This window comes from Crocodylus porosus, unplaced genomic scaffold (genome assembly GCF_001723895.1).
Source record: "Crocodylus porosus isolate Cpor-Errol unplaced genomic scaffold, CroPor_comp1, whole genome shotgun sequence".
Classification (NCBI taxonomy): Eukaryota; Metazoa; Chordata; order Crocodylia; family Crocodylidae; genus Crocodylus; species Crocodylus porosus.
Genome location: NW_017728906.1, coordinates 66977555 through 67001300, shown reverse-complemented (window position 1 = coordinate 67001300; position 23746 = coordinate 66977555). Strand labels below are relative to the sequence as shown.

Sequence of the window (23746 nt, the reverse complement as noted above, 5' to 3'; positions counted from 1 at the left end):
TACTTCAGAATTTGTATCTACTACTTTCATATTTGACATGCAAGGTCAGTATACAAGGTACTCTTCTCAAGCAACAGTTTCATTCTATTAATACCAGTAGAAAGATGCACTTTCCCTTCTTACTAAACTTTGAAGATTTTATGACATTCTTTTTTTCAACTAGTCTGTAGCATAGGCAAGTGAAGCATCCACATCACATCATTACTCCAAATAAAATTATTTCACAAAAAGAAAAGATTACTCTAATACCTTGTTCCACTTTCTCTAGAACATTTTACAAGACCATTTTAGAAATAAAGATGATTCTAAAAAAAGTGAAGACTTTATAAATACACATCTAATACACTTCTATTCATATTGAGCTTTTATTTATATAGAAAATACAGGATGCAGTCACCAAAACAACTTTCCTGAATTCGCTTGCATTTTATTTTTATATATAAACAAAATCTGGGGGTAGTCCATTTATGTAGCGTGTTTCTTTTGCAGCAGAGCTAGTTCAAATACTGTGAACTGAAACAAAATATTTTGGGATGATATGGTTGTGCATGTGTTTTATTCATCATCGTTTTAAAATTACACATTTTGGAATGAGAATATACAGTGTATTTGCAAAAAGTTCTAACAACATTATGTCCACCATCTGTAATGCTCCAAATGCTGCTCTGATAGACCCTTTGCAGCTTCACCAAAAGAGAGTCAGTTTATAAGTCTACTACTGAGGAAGGAATTTCTATTCAGAAAAGTTTTAAACCTTAATAAAAATTTCACTGGGGGGGAGGGGGAGGAAATAAGTGGAAGTACCAGGATTAAGCAGGTTTTTTTCCTGGACTGAAATTTAGATTGGAGCAAAACAGGACTACAAAACCTTGGTCTGTTTTCTTTGCTACTTTCATTGGCGCAACATGCCACTATAGATTTCTTTCATTGAACATCCAGTAAATTGTTCAGCAAGTTTTCATTTTTTTTTTACCTTTAAAATAGTATCTTATTCAAAGGTTGGCATTGTAATAGAAGACAGTATTGCAAAGTCTTTTTTGCCATCCCTAGAGGTGATAAACACAGCATTCTACAACATGCATCTGTTTGTCTAGCAATATATATTTAAACCTAATCTGACAGTCTAGTGTTGTACTGTGCAACAATTTCTCACAAAGGAGAAAAATAGTAAGCTCTGATCTGCCCATTTAGCCTTCACCGAAAAAAAATTGTTTGTTTGTACCAAGGCATACTATTGTAAAATAAGCCACAGCTTTTTCCACCTAGAACTACTGAAGCAGAGAAATCTGCTTTTCATATCTCTGTTGTAAAGCAAACATTATAATGATGTCTCAAGCTTTGGAACACAGTACTTGATTTACTAATGCTGGTTAAGCTTAATGACGTTTTAACTTAGCACTTTTTTGATGTGGCAATGATGGTTTTAGTAGCATTTCTCATAACCACAGGAACTCAAATGGTTTTTTATTATATCAGCAGAAAGAGCTGTTACCTTTGTCTTCACAAAGATAAGTATCAAACATGCTGAACACTTACCAGAATGTTTAAGTTTATTGCATCTTTATGAATGTTTGAACTGTAATTAAGTACCGTACTCGAAAAAGGTATTCAGCTTGAAAGATGTTTCTTCGCAAGAAACTGCACTTTTCTCTCAAATGCACTGGATCGAATAGGAGAATTGGGCTCATAAAAGGGATTCATTGCAAACTGAGGAAAAAGAAGCAGCTCAGTGTCAATAAAGAGGTTTTGAAATATTACTTTAAAAACTCTTTTACTAATGACTGTGAATGCTAGTTAGAAACAGTTTTTCAACTACATAAAGAAAATTGCTATCAAAATCCCTATTTGAACTCTCTCTCACCACATTTTAAAAATATAAATCCCTATTGATATTAACAGGAATCCATTTCAATTGGCAACATCATTTGGTCCATGTTCAGAGGCTCAGATGGCTACCCACCGCTGGATACAATGCTACATGCTCCATCTAGTGGAATAATTTCAGACATGTTGATAAAACTATCTGTTTTAAACAAATACATTGCTGTCAGGCCTTTCCCCAGCCCGTACCATCTCAATATTTACCAGTCAAAATGAATATTGGGATGAGAATCTAAGCTAGACTTTTTTTGGTTCCATTATTCATGTGCATTAAATTCAATAATTTAGGGAAAAAAACCTTACACTTGCACCTCAATTGCCACATTATTTACCCACCTGATTCACTTCTGAATTCAGCCCAGCAAAATCCACAAGTAGCTTGAGCACTCATGACATGCAACTTACACAACTTTTAAAGAACCTCTAGTACATCAGAACTGTTTAGGATGCTATATCAATGAGAACTGCATGGATCAAATCTAATTGAGATAGCAAACTATGACCACAGGCACTGTCTAGGACAAGGACAGGCAAAGTCTGGCTCACACGCCAGATCCGGCTGGCAGTAGACTCCATTTCCCAGCAGCCCCTGCCCATGTGCTTGAATCCAGTTTCCATGGAGACACCAGCAGCAGCAGCCCCCCTGTGATGGCATAGGTCCAATGTTTCCGTGAGGTCAGCCTCTTGCTTGGGGGGGGGGGGCAGCACGCGAGGGGATGGTTGTGCTGTGGGCAGGAGCAGGGCAGGCAGCAGCAGTGCTGCTAGGAGGGGTGGCTACAGGGAATTTTGGGTGGCTATAGCCTCCCCCTCCCAGCACTGCCCATACTGGCAGGGCAGGGAGCTGCTTCAGAGTCTGGCTAGGATCCTGTGGCAGAGACAGCAATTCCAAAGCAAGGGTGGAGCTGCAATCTGCAGCCTGCATGCTCCAGGCAGTGGTTTGCAGCTCTGCCCCAGCTTCAGACCATGCTATCACTGCTGCAAGGAGCCAGGGCAGAGCTATGATCCTTTGCCTGCACACCCTTGCCCAAAGCATGCAGGCTGCACACTGCAGCTGTGCACCATGCTGTCACTGTCACACGATCCCTGCCTGGCTCTGGAGCAGCTCTGCAACCTGCCAGCAATGTTGGGGCTGATCTCCACAGAAATTCTGGTCTCATGTTATTACAGTGCGGCTGCTGCTGGGGCCTCCATGGAAACTACGCCCAGCTATGTGGGCAGGGGCTGCTGAGAAATGGAGTCCAGCCACCAGCCAGATGCAACATTTTGTCTGGTCTAGGATAAAGCTACCAGCAAATGTACTCACCTGTGTTTGCAACAGTGGAAAAATTTTAAGTTTCTACAACATAAACCTAGTGTAAGTGTATATGGTAGAAAACACTTTAATCTGAACCAAAAACAGTTATTTCTTACCTTTATATACAAGTCATAAACATCACTAAAGAAGTTTTTAATTCCATCTTCTTGTCTTACATCATGAAGCATAATAAATCTCATATGTGGACTAATTAAGGAAATAATTTCTTTGAAAAATGTAATTAGCTTTTAACAACCTATTCCATCCAAATAAATTTCATAACAAGACACATTTGTAAAGACAAGACACATTTTGACATGGTATTTGGCTGAAGCAAGCACTCATTCTCCAATTTTGTGCTTAAACCTTTTTTTAAACAAAACAGAAATGTTCTTCGGGAATAGATCAGTGTCACACTAGACTATAACCACACATCCCTCTTCCCCCCTAAAAAAGGGCCTTTGGGGGACAGGAGAATGGAGTCAAGTTAGAAGAGAATTAAGCATGCAAGCATACTTCCTCTTTTTATTGTTCCTCTCTCGTCTGCTTTATTCTTCGAGCTTGTATAATCTTCCATCCCATTAGAGAATTTCTGTCCTTTCAATCCATTCTCCCCAAACCAAAGTTCAATACATATATTTCAATTGATTCTTTCTAATGACCCATCCTGGACAGTGTTCCTCCAAACTACTCTGTAAATACTGCCTTCCAGAAAACAAGATAACACAAAAATCTTACTCCAAACTTGCTTCATTTGACTTATTTTCTGGTAGAAGTTTACTATTAACTACAGGAGAAAAAAAAAAAGGATATGTCCTGCAGTGACAAATGCAGAAACAAACCATTCATTAAACTTGTCCACTGTCTTCAAGTACATATTGTTAGATAGCCACATATTCTCATCTACTAGATCAAGAGCAGCATGAGCTATGAACTGGTTGAGATGGCGATGATCATCCTGATATATATTGTGTGGAAGACAGAAGATGGAGTTATTGAGTGTATGGAATAAAACACAATAAGAATAATCTATTCACTCCTCTAAGGGTGTGGCTAAACATCACCCTATGGTGATGTAGCAACATGTTTTATCACTGTACAACAGCATGCTATGGCAATATAGCTATCACATGGGTCTATACGTGATTGCCAGCTATGTCACCACATTGGTGCACTCCCCGGTTGTAGCACACCACTACGGTGACATAGCAGCAAAATCTAACTGTATGCCACATACAAGGGACAGTAACTGCCTGCACTGCCGTGATTTAGTACTTCCAAAAGGAAGTACTAAAGCATGGAGACATGCCCTAAGATTGCGTTGTCTTTTTTTCCCCCCTCCATCAAGCTAACTTCTCTCCTGCCATATATGATTTAGACTCTAAATACATATAAATATTAATCATGTAGTCTCTGTGATTAAATGCATCATTTGTGTATACATCCTTGCAGTTCCTACTACAATATGAACGGAAGTTAATACCATAGATCAGGGACGTCAAACTCATCCAGCCCTGTGAGCTAGATGCGGTCCATAGTCTGGCCCCATGCCACTCAAGCCAAACCCCATTTCCCCAGCATACAGATCTCGTGCCTGCTACAGCTAGTCTAGGACCTGCACTGCATGTAGCATGGATCCAGTGAGAGTTATGCGGTATGGATCCCAGACTAGATATGTGCTGTAAACAGTGCCTGTTCAGGCCAGACTGTACCACACACAGCACCTGCTCTAGGAATCACATCGCACAGCACCCACTCCAGCTTCTGGCACCCATGCTGCATGTGGCACTCACAGACACCATGTACAGAATGTATCCTAGACTGATTGGAGAAGGCAGTCCTGGAGTGGCAGTCCTGGAACTGCCAGGGCAGACACCATACATGACATGCACCCTGAAGCGGGCGCTGTATGTGCTGCAATCTAGCTGCAGGAGGCACCATGTACAGTGCTTCTAGGATCTTCAACACGGCCCCGATGAGAATTCTCATCTGTGCAGCAGCCCTGGAGCAGCAGAGCCAGGCACTGCATGTAGCGTGCATCCCAGACTCTGCCTGCAGACCTGGTCCGGTGCATGCTGTGGCACCTGTGTAGATCAGCTCAGAGCCAGAGGGGACTAGACAACAGGGTCCCACAGCCAAATCCAGCCTTTGGGCCATAATTTGACACTCTTGTCACTAATGTGGCTCAGAATCTTGTAGACAACTGTAGCTGTAACTGTAGACAAATGCAATTCCATGCCTCACAGGAGTCCTCTCTAATTCTAAGATAGTGAAAGCAGTTCTATCTAAAGGAAAGCTAAAACTAAACTCTAAGGATTCAAATTCAGAAACTGAGACTGCCCTGCAGCATGGAAATAATACCCATGCTGTTTCCACAACAGCAGGGTTTCTTCGTTCCTTATACTTCCTCCTCCGTTCTTTAGACTGCTCATGTATCATAGGCAAAGCAAAATTTGGGAGGAGACATGCAGACACAAAGGTAGAAGGAAGAAGGGTCACCACAGCTTTATCTGGGAATGAAAGAAAGTGAAAAGAAAAAATATATATGTCTTGCATTTTTTATATATGGGCCTTCTCACTCATTTTTAAAATCTATCCTTCCCCTCTCCCCAAAGCCCTCATTATGCATTTTTCGTCCCTGGAGCTGTTAAGTGTGGGCTAGAAAATATGTATTTGTAAAATTACTCCAGTAGGTTAATACACTGAGAACTTCCTTTTATGCTACCCCTAAAAAAGGGACTACCATCTAATAAAAGCTAGAACCTGGGACATTGTTATGTACAGCACAAATTCAGGAAGCAGAACTGAACATCTAAATTCAGTATCTGCTATTATTCTTTTGTGTTGCAGAATCCCTGTAACAGCAGGTGATTCTACAAGCTGGCATTATGATATAATGCAAAAACAGCCACCAGAAAGCAAGAAAGCTCTATAAAATAGCTCTTCTAAAGACATAAAAATACTCAGATGTTCTGTAGAAATTTTGGAAGAGCATCACAATTTTATGCACAAAAGGACTTATTATTTGCGGGATCCAATCCCTGTCCAAGTCTTCCACGTACCAGTTTTCTGTGAAAAATAAAGTACTAGATACCACAAAGGATTTTGGTGGGCCCTTCATTTTTATTTACAGGGCCCGCTGCCATTATCCAAGAGAAGATGCAATCCACAAACCTTGGACTCTACTTTTCCAGGAGGTAACCATTCAGTTTCAAATACTGGATTATCATGATGACCAACTATTACAAAGTAGAAACTTCCAGACATGGTCTTCAAAATAACGCCCCTTTCAAAAAAAGGATAAATGAGAGGTACATGAATCAACAGGTGTCTCTAAAGAGAAGATCAGCTAATGCATTACAGGTTTACATTTATTACAGATTAAGAGCATGTGTTGGCTGACACATGCTTATATTCCAAAGCAATTTAACAAAATTTAAGACACATTCTGTTTCTATTTAAGTGTTCTGCAGAAACATTTTCTGTCTCAAGCTGAGGATGTTTGGCAATACACCACCTAGAAATGAAGGTAGGTGGCAGGGCTCTGCAGCCACATCCAGTCTAAGGGTCATACTCTGACACTTCCATCACAGAGAAATTTGGCCCTGACATCACAGTAACTGTGATCTCACAGGAATCCTTTTCAATCCTAAGGTACTGAAAACCTAGGTTTCAATAGGTTTTATCCAGAAGAGATGCTATCACTAAACCCTAAGGATTTTACCTTTTGGAAACAGACTGCCTTGCAAGATTGAAATATCACCCGTATTGTTCTAACACCAGGGTGACTTTATTCCTTACATTTTCCCTTCCATTTTTTCTTTCAAAGTCATTCCTAAAGGAGCAAGGATGTGCTTCACTTCACGGGCCAAAACGCAAGGTGGTGGGTAAAACAGATGTCACCTGGCGCCGCCACAGCTCCGGCCGGGCGGAGGGGGAAGGAGAAGGCGGAGCTCCCGCCCAGTACCAGCACCTACCGGTCCCCGGTGATCTCGTGGAGACGGCGGCCGCGAGAGCCGAGCCACTCACTGCCCCAGAACAACCGTCCAGGTCCTGGCCTGGCCACGTCCGCCTATCTTCCGGCTACTCCCCAAACTTCCGGCGCAGGCTGATGACATCACCGCGCCCCAATGGAGGAAAAGGCGGGGGAGGTTCAAATCTCGTGAGAGTGCTGCAGGGCGCAGTCGGTGGCGGTTGGTAACAGCGCGTCCCGTTCCCGCTGCTGGGGTTCGGTGAGGTGACTGTGCATGCGCGTTCGCCGCTCGCTCTCCCCCTCCCCCCAGTCTTTTCCAGTCCGTTCCACGCGGACCCCGCTGGGGGTGCCCCCGGGCCACGAGTTCAAATCCAGCCTGCCCTGGAGGCGCTGCTGTCTCGCATCCCTGCTCCCTAGCCCAGCCAGCACAAGGTGCTCCCAGGACTCCGTGAGCTGGGGATTTGAGAGTGACACCTGCTAACCTGAGGTGCCCTAGGTGGGGGGTGCTCATACGGCAGGGTGCAGGCCTGGGTGGGAAGGGCAGGATGGGACAGAAGGAGTGACGCCAGCCTGTTTGCTGCCCTGCCAGGTTCAGATGGCGGCGGCGGGACAGGAGGCGCTGTCCCAGGACGAGCTGCGGAGGAGGCTGTACCAGACATTTAAGAACCGTGGCGTCCTGGACACACTGAAGGTCTGCCGCCATCTCGCCCCATGGCTACCTTGCCTGCTTTGGGGAGCCGTGTGGCAAGCGCCTTGGGTTATTTTGAAGCGGGGTTGCTCCCCGCCCCACCATCTCCGCAGGCTGGAGGGGCTGCCTCCGAACAGCACAGCACTGCCCGCTGTACTTGCTCGTGCTCCGCATAATCCATCATCTCATGCCACCCCTACAAGTGGCAGGATGCCCTAACTGAGGGCAGAGGCAACAGTCCCTGTTGGATCGTCTATTCCACCCTGATCCTACAAGCCACCAAGGACCTGAGCTGTCTGCTTCTTCATGGAGCCATCCCCACAGGCTTTATAGACACCCCTACCCCTTTTGCCAAATGTGGGGGCCCATGTTTGTCAAGCCCAACAAATAGGCTTGAGCTGTTTCTATTCCCTGGCTAAGTGGACATTTGTCTCCATTTTTGGTGGAGGAAGAGCCTGGGCATGTTTTGGCCCTGATCAGCTCCCTGGTTGCAGTGGGGTTTGGCACAGGTATGTGGGTCCTGCTAGCCAGTTGCCCAGTCAACAAGACTCTAGACTTTTTTAGGAAAAGTGAAAAATTTGTGTCATATCACAAGAAGTTGCCTGGCATTGTGACAAGAAGTTGCCTGAGAAGCAAGATGGCCAAGCTGGGCAAAAATACACATAGGGATGCAGGCTAGAAGGGACCTCTTGAATTGCTAAGTCCAGTTCTCTGCTGTTACAGGTGACAGCATCTTATCTGGTAGTCCCTACTGTAGGATAAGGGTAGCATGATGCCCACAGTATCCTCTGACATTATTTGAGACCACAGGTTGAGGTTGACTGGAAGAGAAAAGTATGATATTGGCCACGGTGCACTGTTGCTTGGTATAGTGACAGGCAACTTTTAACAAGCTACAGAATGGAATAACCCAGCTCTAGTTCAGTATGGGCCAAGTGACTTTGGCACATCAGCAGTGGAGGTTTTGCCTGAGCCTGTGGTGGGGTGAGGCAGCTGGTAGCTGTGCCCATGGATCCATCACTTGTTTCACTCCCCCTGACACCCAACTGTGCTGTAGCTTCCCATTGACTAGAAACTGCACCCATGCCACAGGCAGGGAGCAGGGGGCTAAAGGAAATGCTGCAGGCATAGCTTCCAGCTGCCTATTGTACCCTAGTGTAGCTCCTTGTTCTCCAGTCCTGGTGTGTCCACAGGCCATATGATCCAACCCACAGTCCATATGTTGCTAATCCATGGTGTAGTGTCATTGCCCATGGTTCAGCTAAAGTTACAACCACTAAAAAATCATTTTTACAAACTGATCAAGCTCTGTCGTAAAAGCAGGTAGGTTGCATGCCTGTCTTCCTCTTGTTGACAGTCCTCATAGCTCACATGGTTTTGTTTTCTGTCAAAATGTATTCCTAAACAGGTTATCCCCATTTGTGCTTGTGATACTACCATCCTTTAAGTAACTCTTCTCCCTCCCAGATGGGACACTCCTGATGTTGTTATACAAAGAAATCCTATCCCTTCTTTGCCATTGTTTGGTTAGGCTGAGCAAGCCAAGCTCTTCTAATCTCTTATGAAGGGTTTTCTTTCTCTGTGATTATCTCAGTAGTCTATATGCATAACATCATGAATTTATGTTTCTTGAACATAGATGACAGTGATGATATATAGCTGGGGTAGCCTGCTTTTTCTGGATGTGGCTGAAAAGGTCATGGGTGAACAAGTGCTAGGATCCTACTGGCACCACCCTTGTCTCCCAAACCACGGGGAGAGAGTGCCTGCAGCTGATATTCATCCCTGCAGCAGCTTACAGAAGGTCACTCCAGTGCCATTGAAGTGACATCTGTGAGCCAAATCCAGAAGCCCTGTGGGCCATAAGTTGCTGCCTTCTGATGCATAAGATTCCAGATGAGCACATATAAGTGCCTTGTACAATTGTACCTATTTTTTCCTGGCTTTACTGGAAAGAATTTACAAAGCCAGTTTAAGCCACATGTAATATAGATAGCCAGGAAACTGCCCGATGTGTGTAGCCATTGTCTAATACTACACGCCCTTAGGCTGAGTGGGTTTTTTTGTCCACCACATGTTTGCTGCTACAGCCATTATAGCAGTGTCTTGACTGGATAAGTGTCTTGATTGTTATTTATAGCACTGCAGACAGACAAAGTAAAAAGCCTAATAAAATGTAAGCAGCAGGTACACTCTGAGTGTACTATATTGAATAACAAATTTAATAAGCTGTACTGAGATGTGATCAAGGCCACTGTTCCAGTGTGAAGTAGCCCATATGCTTGTTTTGATTTAGGTGGTGCTTTTAAAGTAGAAATAAAGGATATGGCAAATAGTTTATGCCAGTACTTTATATCTTATATTCTAGAATCCCATTTGCCTTTAGTTGGTAATTTGTAATACATCCTGTTTTTTCTCCTTTGTTGTTGTTCCAACTGATGATTCCCCAGCATATAGTAGAGATTCTTATTAGTTGTCCTCTGTATTATGAAATTTAATTCAGTTTTTCTTACTTCAGTTCTCAAGTTATTCAATTCTGTCTGTGTGATATTCTGATCCTCCTCTGTACTGACAATGCCATTCCAACTCTATCTCATCATCAGCAACTTTGGTTAGAACACTCCTTTTTATGCCAAGGTCATCAGTTAAATGATTAAATAAGACAAGTGCCAACACTGATCCTTGAAGAACTACCCTAATAAGCTCTTTCTGGCTAGTAGTACTGTGCTGAGCACAGCCCATTGTTTTCTTCCCTGGTTAGCTAGTTCCTTACCTACCCTTACCATTCTTGAAATACTGTACATCTTAAATATGGTAGAGTCTGGATTTTTCACTCCAGGTTATTCACAGCCTGTTTGGTTTGAAACACATTTCTGAATTAAAAATGAGATACCTGCTGCTTTCTGTGTTTTTTTTCGCTTCAAAGGGCTCTGCTTCTCCCATCAACTGTATCATGCCCGTAGTCCTACGGAGCTGAGTGGAGAAATAGAACTTTGTGAAATTTAAGCTTTGGCAAACAGCTGACACATGCCTGTGGTCCTGTGCAGCTATTTGCTACAGCAATACTTACCTGTGGCTAGTTTGCAAGGCCTCACCTTACTGTGGGGCTAAGAACTTGACCTGGCAAAGAATCTGAGTTTGAGTGTAATGTTGCAAGTAACACTGTTTTTACTGCTTTATTCAAGTCTGGACAAATTAGAAACCACATTTCCTTACCTAGAGAAATCAGTTATCGACTAAATATAAATTTTGGTAATTTAAATTAATTAGTTATCAACTAAATATTTTCTGTTTTTCTTCCTTCTCCTCTCAGTTACTCTCTTAGTTGTCTACTTTTGTGCCTTGTCCCATCATTCTTCGCCAGTCCCAGAGGTTTCTGTATGCATGCCTTTATTCTGTTTAGCTTTCTTACAGGGAAAGAACTTTGCTGGTGTTGTTTTCCCCTTCCATTACAAAAAAATTAGCAGTGCTTGAGGCAGTGTTTCTTGTTCTCCATCTCTCTCCCACCCTTTGTGGACGGAATCTGCAACAACTTGGCCGTCCATTTAAAATTTTTTCAGGCAAAATTGGAAATGATGATACATGAGATGGGAAGTAGCAAAGAGATGAGTTGAATGGAAAAAACAGTAATTTAAAAATGGTTTCATTGTGGCAGGTGGTGTTGGAATGACGTACGGCTTTTGAGAATAAGTTTTTTCATCTCTTATCTCACAATTGTTGGATGGAAGTTAAGTTCTTCTTAGTGTTAGAGGAAGAGATGAGGAAATACCTGAAGACCCAAGCAACTTTCCAGATTCCACAAAAGACAGGCATAAGTTAGTTTTTTTTCCCCCCTTTGTGCTTATTTATATCATACTTTTTTTAGTTTCCTGAAGGGAATGCATGTAGCTTTAGGTAAATAAAAGATGTTGGTGTTTTCTCTATTTATCTCAAAGTGATATTTTTATTTATTTATTTATTTATTTATTTATTTTTAACAGACCCAACTTCGAAACCAGTTAATCCATGAGCTGACGCATCCAATTTTAAATGGAGAACTTCAGCCACAAACTGTTTCCAGTGACGAAAGTTCACTGTTAGTTAGTGCCTCCAACAGTCTAGTGGCAGATCACCTGCGTCGATGTGGCTACGAATATTCACTTTCTGTTTTCTACCCAGAAAGTGGTTTGGAAAAGGAGAAGGCAAGCTCTGTAATTTATTTTTGTTAAAGATGTACATGACAACAGTTTTATAGAACTTAAATGTTAACTAAACCATCCAACAGTATTTTTAAAATGCTGTGTTTGTGACAAGGACATGCCAAAGGTTTCCCTTTTAGGAAGTCATTCCTCTGTTTATGGGGTGCTCAAACTCTAGCCTCTGTTATCCAGCCTGAAGGACTCTCCTCAGGTCTGGAAATTTGGTGGTGGGTATGTGATGCCCTCGCTCCCGTGCTGCCAAATCCCCAAACCAGTGAGGAACCCTAAGCCCAGCATGCTGGATCCAGTGTCTAATCCCAACATTCAGAGCTGGCCAGGAGCAACACTGGGCCTCAGGGCCCAACCCCAGTGTAGAGAGCTAGGAGGGGGTGGGACCAGGTCCCTGGAACCCAACCCTGGCATGTTTGGGGTGAGGGTACAGTGCTATGGCCCTGAGACCCAACCCTGGCACTGCAGGCAGGGAGAGGTCAGTGCTGCGCCCCAGGGCCCGATCCGGCACTATTCATATGGCCTGCAGGGCCAAAAGATTGGTATCACTGATGTAATCCAAATTAAAACTGCTTTTTCCACATAAAAAAATCACACTCAGGATAGGTGGTCTGTTTATGCAAGTCCTTAATACAGAAGAGTTATAGAGATGGTGAATATTCTACAATTTTTCATTTCAAAAGGCAGTCTTGAGTCACATGAATAATTGGGTTATATATTTTTATATCAATAGGCAGAATGAGCAAGTGTTGTCTTCTATATTATAGTTACTCTGAGCAGTAGAATTGGACTTTGTCCAAAGCCATATGACTGACTGCCACATGCCTCATTTGGCTCTCTGATACCTATAGTCCAATAATGGCACAAGCTTAAGTGATCTTTGAATTCTAAAGTGGTATGGTACATCAGATATGAATCTCTTTACTTTAGGGGTGTCAAACTTATCAGGCCCCACAAGCTGGATGAATGGCTACAGGATGAATGAATAGTGTGCATGCAACATGCACCTCTGGGCAGAATCAGGTCCACATATCCCATGGCATGTATGCTGACACATGGCCTGGTTGGCATGGCATGGCCTGGTTCACAACATGAAGCCTGAACCAACCCTGTGTGGGCACTGCATGTAGCACACATCCCAGCTGTTTTGCACTGGGATGATCCAGAGTACGCTGCTTGTGGTATGTGGGTCAAATCTCAGATCTTTGGGCACCACCACAAGCCAGATTGGGCTCCTTGGGTTGGATCTGGCCTGTAGGTTGGGTCTTTGCCACCTATCTTTTACTGAAACAGAGTATCTGGTATCGATCATTTACAGTGTTTTTTAATTTGTGGTTTTGTCTTTTCCAAAGGTGTTTACGGTGCAAGACCTTCTGCAGCTGATTCGGATCAATCCAAAATCTTGTCTTTACAAATCCTTGGTAAATTGTTTTTAATTACGTAACTATTGCGTGAGTTACAGTTTATGACAGAATACATTGGCTGAGTTTCCATCTTTTTCCTTGCAGATTTTAGGCACTCAGAAGGAAAATAGAAAAGGTATGATGGTTTATTTAAATATTATGTACACGATGGTAGCAGTTTTGCTTTTAATATTTTTTTTTGGCAATTTTATTCATGATAGGATATTAACAACAAACTCAGTTTCCTTAATGATTGCTAAATACTGGATTCTTTCAATTTAAAAAGGGTGGTTAAAATTATTTCCACTCAAAAGAGTTTAGTAGCTGTTATGCTTCGGAGTTGAATTTGTGGCATATGTGAAATATATGACTTGGGTACAGTTTTCATAAATAGGTGCCAAAAGTTAAACTTATGAATTGGAATTTGAGCACCTAAACAAAGTGGCTTCGTTTCTTTTGGGGTTTTTTTGTTTTTTTTTCCAAAAGGACTCAATAATTTATATAGTTCTGGTTGTTCTTAGGTACCGGTAACAATGGTAACAATCTGCTCTCTCAAGTAATCTTGGAGGTGGGGGTGCTGATGGGTACTAGCAGTAGTTAGAGAATGGCTTTTTTGCTAATTGGGAGACCAGACCATGCTTATTTTTGTGTTGGCAGGGGTGGGGGGTGCGCACATTCTTTTGTCTTTCTTTTTTTTTTTTGGTTGTGTAGTAAATATGTCTTTGTTTCTGAGTTAAAAATTTGACTGCTATGAAAGACGGAAGCAATTAATATTCTTGATCTTTAAGGTTTTCTTATGCAGATTTTAAGGGAGCTGATGGAGAATCATCTAAGTAGAGGAAGCCATGATATAGAAACTCAGACAACCTCAATGCCTCCTTACAGAGAATCTCTTGGTAAATTCAGCTTTTCTGGACAGCTCTTTTATGGTGTTTCAGAACTGTGTTTATTCAGAATATCTCTACTCAAGAAACCTAAATAGTATATTTAAAAAGCATATCAAACTTTCGGCACAAATGGTTAAATGTTGTGTGGTCATAATGTGACCTACATAGATCATTTGTTTCTAAGCATATTGCTATCTACTGTCACATCTCAGACCTTACTGTTACTTTGATAGCTGTTGAGTAGAAGTTAGACATTGATCACTTAAATATATAGTGACCCTGAAATCTTGGATGGAGCAATTGTCACAAAGTGATACATTACTGTGTGATGTGTCAGTAGGTGTCACATTTTTTGCTGTCTTCTTTATAGCTGAGAAGCTTCAACTGATTGATGAACAGTTTGCAGATGTTTACCCCCAGAATCAGAAATTTGAATCTTTCGAAGTAAAACTCAGTGAATATCGAAAAGAAATTGAAAAGCATCTTCAAGCAGAAATGGCTCAAAAGGTATAACTCAGAAACGCGCAATTATGGAACCTAAGATAGATGAGAATGTGGTTTTTACCGTCCCGGATTTCTAAGGCTTTTAGTAGTTTAAATAGGATGTTACACCAGCCCAAAACTGTTATAAAAGTAAAACTTAAATGAAAACAAGGCTCTTTGGGTAAATCCAATATCTTTTATTATTACAACTCAAATAGTTGGGAAAATTCTTCTTTGGAAAGTAAACAAGCAGACAGAATAAATAACAATGCATTTTGCTTTTTGTGCTATTTTAACCTTCTCAGGTAGGGGGTGAAACCCAAACAAACCACAAACCCTTTTTAGCAGCATCTATAAGGCATAGCCTTGAGTTCTGCTCTTAAACACAAAACACAATGTAAACAAATAGTTTCTTAAAATATTGTTTGCAGGGTTTCCTGTTCCGTCTCCTGAAAAAAATCACTTCTATCTGTCTTTAGTGCTAAAAATATCAGACTTACCTGGTGCCTTGTCTACCTTGGGCAGTTGCTGGCACTACTACAGAATTTTGTGTATAATTCTGTGGACATTGCCTTAGTTATTCAAGCTCATGGAAGTTTATAAACAAATTTGGTTTAGGTAAAACAGCAGAAGCCCTTCTATATGGGTAACTGGTTTAGAAATGTTTTATATTAAGTTAGCCTAAATTGATTCCTTAATAATTTTAAGTACATTGATATAAGCCATTTCAAAACCACTTTCACTATGTGTACTCATGGGATTAAACTGACTTAACTAAGCATGGAAAAGCTCATCTGTGCATTGTCTCCAATTCCCCATTCAGAGCTGATGCACTGTACTTTTTTTTCAACTCAGTTTCTCTTTTCTCTGTGCTTACATTTGCCCCATCCCCATTTTTCATTTTTTTCTCCTACTTATTTTTCTTTTCACCCCTGCACTCTGCATTCTCATGCTCCTTTATACTCCTATTCATTTTTGCACATTTAAAAACACTCTCCAAGCAGAAATGCTCTTTTCAACTCTTTCTTTCAGACCTTCAGACTTTCCTTTCAGCTGTGTTGCCAAATGTGTTTGGAGGTCCCTAGTTTTGGATTCTTCTTTTTCTCTGGCTCCATAAATATAGTCTTTGGCCCCAAGATATCCTTTCTTGGACCTTTCCTTTGACTTGCAGATGGGATTCCAGTGGGCATGAGTGGTTCATGGCACTTTTGCTTCTTCCATTTATCTGAATATAAGATGCATACATTTTGGGGGGGAAACAGGATAGGAATGGAGTACCTGTGACAGAAGGAATTAAGGACTCTGGTCATTCTTAGTTATCAGTCATAGTAGGGAACCTGTTTAATCCCCATATTTAGTTTGCTTATGCCTAAAATTAGCATTATATACTTTTGTAATCTGTGTTGTAATCCTAAATGAAAATTATGAAAAATGCCTAAAATTTCTTAATCATAAGTGTTTCTAGGATGCTTTTATCATGAATAGCTTAGAGGCATAGTTTGGCTACAATGTTATTGGTTTTTTTCCTAAAGGGAGTTTACTAGGCTGCAGTGATGAATAGTGCAAAAATGTTACTTGCAGATACATGTATGTATGTGAACATAAAACCTAACCTAGAGAAAAGAGATTTTTTATAGTTATATTTTCTTTTTTCATTTTATCTATGAAAGCTGCAACATTTTAAAGAGGTTGAAATAGCAAAGATTAGAATGGAGGAGAAAACACAATGCCAGAAAGAAATCTCTGAACTGCGGCATGAGCTTGAAAGGACACACCAAGCCAAGTCTGAAGCTCTGATTTCTCGGGAAAAGAATGCTATTGAGAGACTGCAAAAACAACAGGAGGTAATCTTTAAAGATAATAATTAGAGCAAGTGCTAAGTGTTTTATTGGAACCACCTTTTCTTTATCTTTAGAAGACCTACATTCAGATTGCACTTTAGTGATAAGTGGGGGAAAAAAATAAGATGATTTTTTTTTTTAGACCTGTATCATTGAAGGACATGCTTACCAACTATGGGGGTGAGTGTAATATATATATATATATGTGTGTGTGTATGTGTGTGTGTATATATATGTAAACAGACTGGCTTGAAATCAGTGCTACAAAATAGGACAAAATACAAAACCAGACATTGTTATTATATTAGAACCTTTTTTATTCTCTTGGATGGTTTGGTATATCCTTACCATAAACACCGTGTTTTCAGTAGAAAACCTTTCTTTTATACTAGGGATGGCAACCTATGGCCCTGGCCTGGATTTGGTGTATAAAGAGGTTATATTCATCTCAGAAAGGTCCAACCCAGCCTGAGACAGTATGGAGGATCAGGCAGTATGGAGATCTGCTGAGCTGCCCATCCCCTTTATAGCACCCTTCTCAGTAGCCCTCTCCCTTATGTCGGTGTTTATCTTGCTGCAGGGGGGCCACATATCTTCACTGAGTGTAGGCAGCTTGAATTCTGGGGTGACAGGGGACCAGAGATTTGCAGCCTGTCGCAGAGAGTGGCTTGCAAGCTCTGGCCCAGGGTGGCAAAATATTTCTGATTGTTTTTAATATAACTTAGTATCTTATTTGGCTTCTGTTGGTCAGGAGTTTAGCCAAACTGTCCATTTATCTTAGGTGGTTTTTTTTAGAGTGATACCATTTAACCTAAGACCGAACAGTGTATATTCTATAATTAAACTTATTCTTTCCAAACTACTTACTTGTCTGTAATGAATTTTGTCTTTAATTGGGCACATCTGCATTAGATACTTATTGCACAACAGTCGAATAACACTGCACAGTAGCATGCTGGGCAGAAACTGTGCTAATATGCTACTGCACAGTGTTGCTAGGCTATTGCGCAGTAAACATCACTAAAAAAGTCATGCGTTGGTATAACTGTGGCACATTAACAAATGTATTGACGCATCCATTGCGTGCCTGTTTGTTGATGGGTCTATTCAGGTCTTTACTAACCAAATAATTTTGTGTCATTTACAAATTTTGCCACATTACCATTTAGCTCTTTTTCTAGACTAGGGATTGGCAACCTAGATCTGACCCATGGTACATCAGCTTTTTTCTCATATAGCAGCATGGGGTGTTGCCCACGGTTGCACTGCACCGTGTCACACCTTAGCTGGACAGCCAGATGCTTTGTCCATGTTAGGTAACAGCTGGGCAGCAGAGAGAAGTCTAGGCATCTGGGTCCTAGTGCTGCTCACATTCAATGTGAGCTGGGTCACTCTGACCTGCTGCTGGAAAACATTGCTGACCCCTGTTTTAGGCCACCTAACTTTGTAGCTCTGTGATCACTCTACTACTGACTTCCTTCCACATTTAAAAACATTTTATTGACACTTCGTATTTCCTTCATAGTCTTGTCCTTATAAACTTTCATGAAATAAAATGCCTGTCTTACGCTATTTCTTCTACTTCTGTGGCCATGAAATTAATTCAATAGTTAAAAATACTGGATCAGCATATTTACCAAGTGAAATGTTATGGATTCTGTGTGGTCTTAGGCCTCATGCAGATATTCAGTTTCTCCGGGTAGAGTTGCTGCACTCTAGGAGAAATCATTGAGTGTACAGATGTTCAAATTTTTTCTCCCGAAGTAAAAATAGCCACTCCAAGAGAAAAATCACCTGGGTAACAACAAGGGTTAAATTACTCCCAGGAGAGTTTCTTCTGAGAGCATGAATGTCTGTACTTGCTGTGCCCCTCTTTCAAGAGAACATAGTTCTTCAGCATCTCCCCCATCTTCGTCGGAGGCTGTGTCACTCCTAGACTCTGGTGCTCTAGTAGGGAACAAGACACATTCCCTTCACAGTCCACATGTTGTGCTGCAGGGAGACATAAGCTAATCATGAACAGTCTGAGGCGGTTAATCAGGGCCATGCTATATACTGCTACCATCTTTTGCCAGGTAGACTAAAGGAGCCTGCAGAGCACAAGACCCGCCCCCCCCCCACCTGCACAGTGTCAGCACTTACAGGGTGTCCACTGTTCAAATTTCTATATATGCAGCTCTAGGTAAAATTTATCTACCAGGAGAACAAACCTGGCAGATTCCTCCAAGATTATTTGAATGTGTATGCACAACTTCATTAGTTTCTGCGCTGGGTTTTGCCAGCAGTGACCAGTAGCTTTACTAAGCTGATTTGCTCTATATTAGAGATGAAAAATCACTACATGACTTTTAAAGAAATGTTAATGCTTAAGAAAGTAGTGTATCGGATTCTTCCATTTATCCAAAGCACAGCTACAACAACCAGCAAGTCTTTTAACATTGTATAGTGCACCAGAATTAGTTTTCTTCAAAGAGCTATAGAATATTTTTTTTTTAGAAAGATGGCTATGGACATAACATTTGATGTATACTGTGATCTTTTGTTAAACTATTAGAAAGTTTGTTTGGCTGGACTCTTAAACTGCAGAATCAAAGGCTGTTTATACATGTGCTTCGGCAGTAGGGGGCAAGATGTTTTAATCAGAGTGGCTTCGAGAGCCACTCTTACTAAAGTGCTCAGAGCATTGTGTGTATCACTATACACTTTTCTGGTGTTTCCTAAAATTTCTATTTTTTGTAGTAATACTATAAATGTTATGAACAAATCTTTCCTCTTATGTGACTTGTGATCTCTGCAATTTTCCAAAACATTTCTGAATAATTAACTGATTACCAGTAATATCTTCCTTCAAGACACTGCTGATGCATCAGGGGGACATTGGGGGAGGGGAAGGTAGGGGGGGCACTTGCCCCTTCCCATATTTAATGTTCATTGATTTTATTTATGGAAAGCAGCAGGGAGGTAAAGGGGGAAAAATGAGGGGTTGTAGGAGGCACCATGCATATGTGTGTGCATGCATACATGCACCTGGCAGTACATCCAAGAAGGGTGGTGGAAACAGTTCTGGCAGCTGCATACAGGTAAGTCTATGGGACAGGGTGGGGTGGAGGGGAAGGGGTGGTTAGAGGGTAAGGGCTTGGAGAGTGTCCCAGTGTCATTGGGGCCAAGCTCTAGTGAGCCCAAACCAGCCCTGTACCATCAGGAACCCCCAATGGCACAGGGTGGTCTGGGCATGGCAGAACTTAATACACAGCCCTGTTGGCACAGGACTGGTCCAGGCCATAAAGGGCCAAGCTCTGGTGAGTCTGGACCAGCCTTGCACCGTTGGGGCAAGGGCTAAACTCCAGAAAGCCCACATACCCTTTGCCCCATACATCCAACCCCTCCCTCCCACACACACACATGCCCTCTGCCCACACACCAGTTTTCTTGCTAGTTTCCTTCATGTGTAGCTCTTTCTTACTATTACATAGTATCATAAAAATGACATTAAAAGTAGCTCTATAACAGAAATCAAAACTCCTTTGTCTCTTGATTACCTGCTATGTACCTCACTGCGTACCACTGGCACCTTTACATTATGCGCCTTCCCCACCATTATTAACAGTCACTAGTCACCTGTGTTTCAAGATGTGTTAATTCTTAATTAAGGGCGACTATCTCCTTATTACTGAAATTGTTACTTCTAGCAGTGAGCTTTACAAATGCTATTTATCAGAATCAAAGCAGTGCTTGAAGTAATCGGTGACACTGAAATTTCTAATTTTTATATGATTGGAGTTTTGTTTCCATTTCTACTAAGTTTGAATTTACTGGTAAACATTTAAATTCTCTGCATGTAGAGTAAAAATAAAATAAGTGCAAATAATGTTTTGTGATATAGATTGAAGCGAAGGAGGTTTATGCACAAAGACAAAGTCTGCTGAAAGATATTGAAACAATAAGAACCAGAGAGGCAGAAGTGAAGCAAAGAATTGAAGCTTTTGAAATGTGAGTTACTCAGGGTCACAAATTTAGCTTTGTTGCTTTGCTTTGTTTTTGGAAAACATGTTTCAAGATGTGGCATATTTTATTTAATTGAAATATGTTTTTATTTTGCTATTATATGCCACATCTGCTGAGTAATACCATACAGCTGTGTATAGCAGCAGAGGCTTCCTATGCTAAGAGAGGCTTCTTGTTCTCTCACCAAAGAGGCTGGTGCTACTTCAGAGAAACCAAGAAAGTGGATGTCTGCTTTGAAGTCATGAAATTAGAACAGCAAAGTGTAGTATTAGGTCTAAAAAGGCATCTCTAGTGACAGTTTACATTTGTACTGATGCTTGTGTTCTTCATAATATTAACTGTGAATATCTGCTTGGTAAAATTGTTTTTCCTTTTGTAATTTAAATAACCCAAAAAATTAATTCCTGCCAACTTCTCAATAGTTCCCAATCTTTTTGTTTCTATTCATCATGTTTTTGTGAGAAGAAAGGAGAGCAGACTTTTTACTTTGAGAAAAATATTTCTTTTGTTAGCCAGCAGAGGGTGTGGATGAAGTAGTATAGTCCTTGGCCATTCTGAAATGGCAGAGATAATCAGTATCTTTTCTATAATGCTTCTGAGTTTTGAGCAGTTTCAGATCTGGGAAACTGAACCTGAACCACTACAGGATAACTGCACAGTTTCTTAGTTCTGTGTCCTTAATAAGACAACTTTGTAGGCTTGGCTGTTTTCTGTTTGTAATGAACAATAATTACAGACACCAATCATCATTTTTAATTGCCCCAAACTAACCTATTACATTTTTTTATTTCAAATTTTATGTTATTAAAAAAATACTTCCTGGAAGTCCTGGTGTGTCATTGTTAGTATAATTGCTCACTGTCAATATGTTTTTGATTATTTCAGTGCAAAGAAGCTTCAGGAAGAAAAAAATAAGGCTATTGATGATGCGTTGCGACGTCGGGAGGTTGCTGTGAAAAATATTGAGGAGACTTATGACCAAAGACTTAAGAATGAACTCCTGAAGTAATTTGTTTTTATCTTGGAGACGAAATATTTTATATGAAAATTGAATAATATATTCTGTAGGAGACGTATGAGAATTGTAGTGAAGCAAGAACTTGTGTGTGTGTGTGTGTGTGTGTGTGTGTAAGTACATATGTACATATATGTGTATATGTATGCGTGTGTGTGTGTATAGAGGTTGAGAGAGAGAGAGATTTTTATTTTAATTAGTTTGTCACTTGTTTACCTCTCACTTACTATAAACACAGAAATAATTTGCAGCTAGCAAAAAGTGCAGCCTGTTCAGTGATGTTCTACCCACAAGCCTTTAGAATTTTAAGTGAGTCAGACTTCCAGGCTTCTGTGTGGGAGGAAGAAAGTATGTTAATTTGTGCAGATGGACAGGTAAATGCAGAGTAGCTTTGGTTATTTTGGCCACTGCTTGGAGGAATTGGGGGGACAAACTCAATATTAATAGGGTATAAGTGGTTACTTATGGAAGCAAATGATTGCACACTTAAAAATCAATTCAAAAGAGCTCCTATCATAAAAATTATTATATTTTTAAAAACTGGCTGTTTGATGCTGTCCTGTACGTTTTTGTTACTTCTTTTTTTTTGGTCTGCTGATAGCTATTAAACCATAACCCTGTCCACAGATACAATCTTTAGCTTCATCTACTAATGTTTTGTTAAATGCTTTTGAATCTTAAGATGGAAGGGCTGTTTTAAGAGTATGGTGTATTTATTTATTAAAATTACAGAGATTTTAAAAACGTTTTTGGCACTATATGTGCAGAAAGACACAATTCCTCTAAAAATTCTGACAATCAATATTCCTTTTGTCCGGTAGCTATAATATTGAAGCTGACATTAAAATATTATTGCCTATACCACCTATAACACCAGTGATTGATTGTTGTATTATGAAGGTACAAAGCTTAAAGAGAACTAGTAACTGGAATCAAAAGAAAAAAAATAGAAAAAATATGGCAGACCTACATATAATTATTTGAAAGTAAATTAATATTTTTTGGTTTATAAAAATGAGAAAAGCCCATTATTTTCATGAAAAAGTGATTTAATTATAAGGTCACATGTTCTGACATTTGTATATGATTAGTTATAATGATAAAAGTATGCATTAAAATATTTGAGATAATGAAGGCAGTATGAACCATGATTAGATTCTCTGTGATTAATATTTGCTGAGAAATGAGGTTAGACTTCTCTTTTTCATGTAGAAATGAAGTTAATGGATTAGAAATGGGAGAACTGTTTATTTTTATATTCACCTTCAAATAACACAAGCAGTATCAGGACCTCAGTGATTTCAACTTTTATAAAGTCACAAGAAGATGTAGCTGCCTCACAGTGCTCATAATCTAAGTAAGGTCTGATTCTATGAACTACACACCCTAGGCTCCGTAGATTTCAGTGGGCACATCTACATCAGATGCTTACTATGCATTAGCCTAATAACACTGTGCACTAGTGTGTCATGGCAAAAACCGTGCTAATAGCCTACTGCGCAGTGTTATTAGGCTAATGCGCAGTAGGTATCACTAAATAATCGTGTGCTGGCACTACTGTACAGTAACTCTAGGTACCGTACATTTAGTTAGTACTTAATTAAGCAAGTACTAAACTAAATGTGCAGTATCTAAGGTGCATTAATAAAAGTGTAGACATGCCCAGTGGGACCTAAGGGCTCCTATCATTTACAAGATAAGGAGCTTCAGTTCTACTAGAATTAATAGATATAAAACTTCTAATCATTAATGTGGAAGTTGGGAAATTACGGCGGGGGCGGTGGTTTCTTTCGGATTTTTGGAAATTACAGTCGGGTTTTCTTTTATTCTTAGATACCAGCTTGAGCTGAAGGAAGAATATATAGCCAGAACCACTAAAGTTACTGAAGATGAAAAAAAGAATAAAGGTAACTAATATATTTAATTTTAAGTACCACATCTGTTGTTTATCTTGTAGTTTATTAAAATGGCAATAAGTCAGTTCCACCGTGGCACTTTCAGTTTCTCTGAGCCCCCACAGCTCAGGGCAGAGCAGCCTGTGCTGCTGAGCCCCCATGGCCCGGGGCATAGCAGGCTGTATGGGGTCTGC

The 23746-nt window shown here is 40.6% G+C and overlaps 2 protein-coding genes across 6 annotated transcripts in view; one reads left to right on the top strand and one right to left on the bottom strand.

Moving 5' to 3' along the window:
- Positions 1 to 537: 537 nt before the first annotated feature.
- On the bottom strand, positions 538 to 7236 carry TRAPPC2 (trafficking protein particle complex 2). Of its 2 annotated transcripts, none has more exons than XM_019529314.1 (5): positions 7153 to 7236; positions 6350 to 6461; positions 3989 to 4133; positions 3292 to 3377; positions 538 to 1707 (listed from the first exon to the last, which is right to left on the bottom strand). In XM_019529314.1, the coding sequence occupies exons 2-5, from the start codon at positions 6440 to 6442 to the stop codon at positions 1609 to 1611; spliced, it is 423 nt and encodes a 140-aa protein (XP_019384859.1). In that variant the 5' UTR covers positions 6443 to 6461; positions 7153 to 7236; the 3' UTR covers positions 538 to 1608. The 2 variants fall into 2 exon arrangements, with proteins under 2 accessions (XP_019384859.1, XP_019384860.1); XM_019529315.1 differs by having other exon boundaries at positions 7149 to 7197.
- Positions 7237 to 7330: 94 nt separating this feature from the next.
- Positions 7331 to 23746, top strand: part of OFD1 (OFD1, centriole and centriolar satellite protein) — a 61652-nt gene continuing 45236 nt past the window's right edge. For 3 of the 4 annotated variants that reach the window (XM_019529310.1, XM_019529309.1, XM_019529308.1), the window contains exons 1-11: positions 7331 to 7412; positions 7738 to 7839; positions 11817 to 12017; positions 13376 to 13444; positions 13532 to 13562; positions 14215 to 14322; positions 14684 to 14820; positions 16467 to 16640; positions 20521 to 20627; positions 21528 to 21647; positions 23491 to 23564. In XM_019529310.1, coding sequence (XP_019384855.1) covers positions 7744 to 7839; positions 11817 to 12017; positions 13376 to 13444; positions 13532 to 13562; positions 14215 to 14322; positions 14684 to 14820; positions 16467 to 16640; positions 20521 to 20627; positions 21528 to 21647; positions 23491 to 23564 — 1117 coding nt within the window. In that variant the 5' untranslated portion in view covers positions 7331 to 7412; positions 7738 to 7743. Of the gene's footprint in view, positions 7413 to 7737; positions 7840 to 11816; positions 12018 to 13375; positions 13445 to 13531; positions 13563 to 14214; positions 14323 to 14683; positions 14821 to 16466; positions 16641 to 20520; positions 20628 to 21527; positions 21648 to 23490; positions 23565 to 23746 lie in introns of those variants that run through there. The other variant, XM_019529311.1, reaches the window with a different exon arrangement.